Below are 5,000 nucleotides of genomic sequence, written 5' to 3' on the forward strand. Positions count from 1 at the left end.
CTTCTGTGTATGTGTGTGATAATGTACTGTATGTGTACACATGTATGGATGAGTGTATGTGTGTGACTCTCTTTCTGGGGATAATGACTGTGTGTGTGTGTGTGTGTGTGTGTGTGTGTGTTATCAGGTGGAGATCGAAAAGCTGGATTACCACCACTACCTACCCCTCTTCTTTGACGGGCTGTGTGAGACGGGGCACCCCTATGAGTTCTTCGCCCGGCAGGGGGTCCACGACATGCTGGAGCACGGGGGCATCAAGATCCTGCCCGTCATCCCCCAACTCATCATCCCCATCAAGAGTGAGTTACACACACACACACGCACACACACACGCACACACACACACACACACACACACGCACACACACACACACACACACACACACACACACACATACAGTACAGTACAGTTCCACATACACACACACGCACACACACACACACACACACACACACACACACACACATACAGATACACATCCACATACACACACACATATACACAGGTCACATGCACATGCACACATACACAGATACAGACTCATGCGTACATCCAGCCACACATGTACTGCAGAGTGAAAGGATCAGAGAGTTAGCCCTGGCAGTGCAGGCTTGCTCCATAAACTGTGTGTGCCTGAGTCCAGCTCTCACACTGGCAGCAGCTTATCCTGCTTGTGCAGACCCTCAGCACATGACACACACCAGATGAAGAACTCTACCAGCAAACCCACGGCTGGGCATCAACTTTCTCACTCTGTGTCTTTTCACTTCATTACTATTTTATTGTATTGTATTGTATTGTATTGTATTGTATTGTATTGTATTGTATTGTATTGTATTGTATTGTATTCTCTATTTCATATTCTAGGTTAGGAACACTATTGGTAAAAGCCAGTAGTGACCATCGTTTTATGCTAGTGTAGATGCACAATTGGTATTTCACTAAAAATAAGGTAATGTGCTATGTGCTTGCAAAGCAGCCTCATGCTTTAGAGTCTATTAGATCAATATTGGATGGAATAGCGTATTTGAGTTTGAAAGGCTGCCATTTGAAAGGCCGACGGGAAGGTTATAGTTCATTTCTTGTCCATACTGTATAGTGTAGTTCTTCTGAAGGTAGGCATAGCTCAAAAAAGTGTGGACTTAGTTTTACAACATGCAGCCAGCTCAAATACAGTATGAACCAAATGGAAGATATCTGGGTCAGATGTGTGGCACTCACTCGCTCACTCATGGTGACACACTGTAACACATTGGAAAAGCCAATTCATAGTCCAAGCAAAACAAGACAGAATTTGTGTCTGCTAGGGCCTTGCAGAGCGTACATCCAACATTTTGAAAGAGCGCAATTAGACCTAGCATCACGATGTGTTAGATGTAACTTTAGCTACATGTCATACAAGTTGTCATAGAAACAACAGATAATGTTATTCCGCCGTTTTGTCTTTGGCACGGGACTATGAAAGCCAACAGCGCTGGTCTGTCGACCATAATTTAGTTTTGTAGAGCTTGTGGCCTGGACTATGAATTGGCCTTAACACACTGTGTCCATATCTGACCTGTCCGAGGGGAATGCTGTGCTAAACACCCCTGTGTGGAATGCTGGGGGGCGAAGATCACAAAGCTGGAGGAAACGCTCTATACTGGGATTCTCATGCCACAGCCAGGAATGTGTTATTGTACACCTCTCTCATGTGACTCTTAAACGTGTGTGTGTGTGTGTGTGTGTGTGTGTGTGTGTGTGTGATTGACTGGCAACCTTAAAGACATGTCACACTCAGAGGTCAATGATTACGGCAAAAATAAACCGCTGAGTTTAAATAAAAGGCTGACACCCCAGAGGTGTTACTCTGACAAAGACATACACACACAGCCATTCTGCCAACACACACACACACACACACACACACACACACACACACACACACACACACACACACACACACACACACACACACACACACACACACACACACACACACACACACACACACACACATTCACACACGTACGTGCACAACACAAACTACTACACGTGTGTTTAAGCAGACCCTCACATGTGTATACCCAGAACACACACACACACACACACACACACACACACACAGAAAGTCTTTATGGTTCGACTGGAGCCAGGAGTGTGATTTTCAAAGCACAGGGCTTTTAACTGGTGCCCAGTGAGGGGAGCTGGGCATTGGGCCGATTTGGGTCATTTGCACACACAGATGCACGCATGCAGATTTACCAGGCACACACACACACACATAAGATCCATGAACACACGCACACACAAATAAACATTGAGGGAGTCCAGAGACAATATGTACACAAAGCTGAATAGAACTAGGAACCGACTCCTTGGGAACAAATTGTGCGTGTGTGTGTGTGTGTGTGTGTGTGTGTGTGTGTGTGTGTGTGTACTGTTTAGGTTTTGTGTGTTTTTTTTCTCTCATATTTCCCTTTCCTGTTTTCATAGTTTTAATGACTAATTGATTTCATCTTAGAGAGTCTGATTGCAGACTAGTCATGCATTCAGCTGTATTACAACACCTTGAAGCAGAGCGGATCAATGTACATTCCTCCAATTTGTAAATGATTTCCCCCCCAACATATGCACATTGTTTATTGATTGACAAATCATAAATATAATCCAGTAATATCTCTGTCCGGTAATAAATAATCATGCTGTTTTACATCCATGCTGTTGTCGCCCACATGCACACTCACCCACACACACACACACCAGATGTAATGCCTATCATTAGACTTTGTTTGCCAGCTCCTGTCATTTGCCTTGCAAGGCGAGCAGCTGGAGATGATTGGCTCGTTATAAAAGAACACACCTAGCTGTGGTAATGGAATTTTAAATGGCATTCGCTTTATTAGTAAAAAAAAAAAAAAGGGAAAGTAAAAGTTTTCCTAGTCAGGCGGCCGAAGCCAGTGGGCCATGTCCCTGTTGCCGATTAATTACATTTGAATGCTGTGGAGAGGAGAGAGGGAAGGAATTAAGAAAAAAAAAGAAAAAACAGAGATAGTAAATCCGTTGTGGTATGAAAAGTTCCTGCCGCTAATGCTGCCCTGGTCCTGAGTGCTTATCAGCAGCATGTGCTGCGGTGGGGGGCTGTGGGCTATCGGACCACATGAATATTGATGACGACTCCAGGTGACCCGGGGAGAATATGCAATCCACCAAGCGCCCCGCACAGGAAGGCAGCCTCTGCCCGATAGCCTCCACGCCCTCAGCACAGAGGGCTCTAACACCATCACACAAACACACACACAACTCCCTCTCTCCACTTGTCCATTTTGCCTCCGACAAAGCTGAAGTGAAGTCCAGGCATGGAAACTCCGCCAAGGAGTTAAATGAGGTGCCTGCAGTGGACTTTACAGTAAATAATTGTCAAGGATGGATACGCCCAGGGAGGGCCTGGTGCTCAGACCCTAAGCCTAAAGCATAAATCATGCCATTCTAAATGGAAGCTAGAACTCACTCCAATATAAATTCATATTTAGCACTTTTTGAGATTCTCAATAGCACCAAAGTTTTATTTGACCATGTGAAGCATAAAAAAGACTAACACACTACAAACATCTCAACCCAGTCGGCCTTCGTCAGGGTGGTAGGTGCACCTCTCCTCTCCTCCCCTCTCCCTTACCTCTTTTCTCTTCTCCTATTTTTCTCTCTTCTCCCCTCCGTTCCTCAAGCTCTTAGTTTATTTGAAGCTGATTCTCCTCCCCCCTTCACCAGGCCTGCTCGGATCAGCCCTAACATTTGCTCACGAGGCTGAAAATGAAGCGTTCATTAGTGAGACATTCAGGGCTTAGGCCGACTGGCAGCAGAGGAAGAGAGGGATGGAGGGAACACCTCGTTGTCTTTGTGGCACTTCTGGACGAATGTTTATGTCTGCAGTTTAACAAATACAATTGCAAAATAAAGCTGTAAAATGTCAGGCCTCGCTTGTGACATTTGGAACAGGCAAAAATCCAACGCGTTTCCCTCTCGCTGTCAGAGGCGAATGGGTAATGCAGATGAATAAGTAATCGGTGCCTTCCCAAGTGGTTCTGACGCAAATACACCCCCTGTGAAACACCCCCCTCCCCCAAAATGCCCCCCATCCCCAGTGCTGAGGAGAGGCTTCTCTTTGGGGGGTGGTGATCGGGGGGGGGGGGGTTCCTCCTGCATGCCAGCGGGGAGCAATGAATAATTGAATGCTCTCCCGCTGCCCTAAATGTCACACCTCGGAAAATTGTTTGCCGTTAGCGCTAATTAGAATTTCATTGTTTGTGATGTATGTTTAAGCGCTTGCACCTGTCTACAGGCAGGCGCGTCAGTGTGGTGTCCCCTCTGGGGACCGGGTGCTGTTTGAAGGGCCCACCGCTGTATGTGTTTATGCATTCGTGTGTGTGTGCGTGTGCGTGTGCGTTTGTGTGTGTGTGTGTGTGTGTGTGAGTATGTCCAGTGAGTGAGTGTGGATGACTGCGTGTAACATGTGCTGAACTAGATATGGACAGAGATAACAGTGAAAAAAATAACAGTGTGTGTGTGTGTGTGTGTGTGTGTGTGTGTGTGTGTGTGTGCAGGTTGCTGGTCAGTATGTGTTGGGGGATATGGAGAATGGAAAGTAATTGGTGTTTGTGTGTGTGTTCATCCCCATGGGTGTCCCCATTTGTATTGGATGTGAAGTGATGAATCTGACTACCAGTGTTGTACCTGAACGCGTTCATTGAACGAAAGTTCATGAACTCATTCATCATTTTGGTGAATGTGAACTGAACGTACTGTATTACTCCCTGATGAACGATACTGTGAACGCTTTCATTCTGGTGTCTGAGAACAGCACGTTCACTCTTTTTAATTTCGTTCAATAAGGTGCCAGATTTCTAGAGACTTCCAGCCAAAAATACACCATTAACAGTCCTGTATCCAATCGCTGCGTGTGCTTTCTTCTACTGTCTATGCCTGGCAAGTGTGAGAGCGCCAAAGATGCGTAGCGGCCGAG

General features: G+C 45.9%; 1 protein-coding gene across 1 annotated transcript in view; it reads left to right on the forward strand.

The window, feature by feature from the left end:
* The window catches only part of pacrg (PARK2 co-regulated), a gene marked incomplete at both ends in the record, with an annotated part of 144,555 nt that overhangs the window by 73,667 nt on the left and 65,888 nt on the right, over positions 1 to 5,000 (forward strand). Inside the window, one exon of the mRNA XM_080849560.1 lies at positions 128 to 299. Within this exon, the coding sequence (XP_080705686.1) occupies positions 128 to 299 (172 nt within the window). The remainder of the gene's footprint in view (positions 1 to 127; positions 300 to 5,000) is intronic.

The sequence above is a fragment of the Sprattus sprattus genome (assembly GCF_963457725.1).
Source record: "Sprattus sprattus genome assembly, chromosome: 13".
Taxonomy (NCBI): Eukaryota; Metazoa; Chordata; class Actinopteri; order Clupeiformes; family Clupeidae; genus Sprattus; species Sprattus sprattus.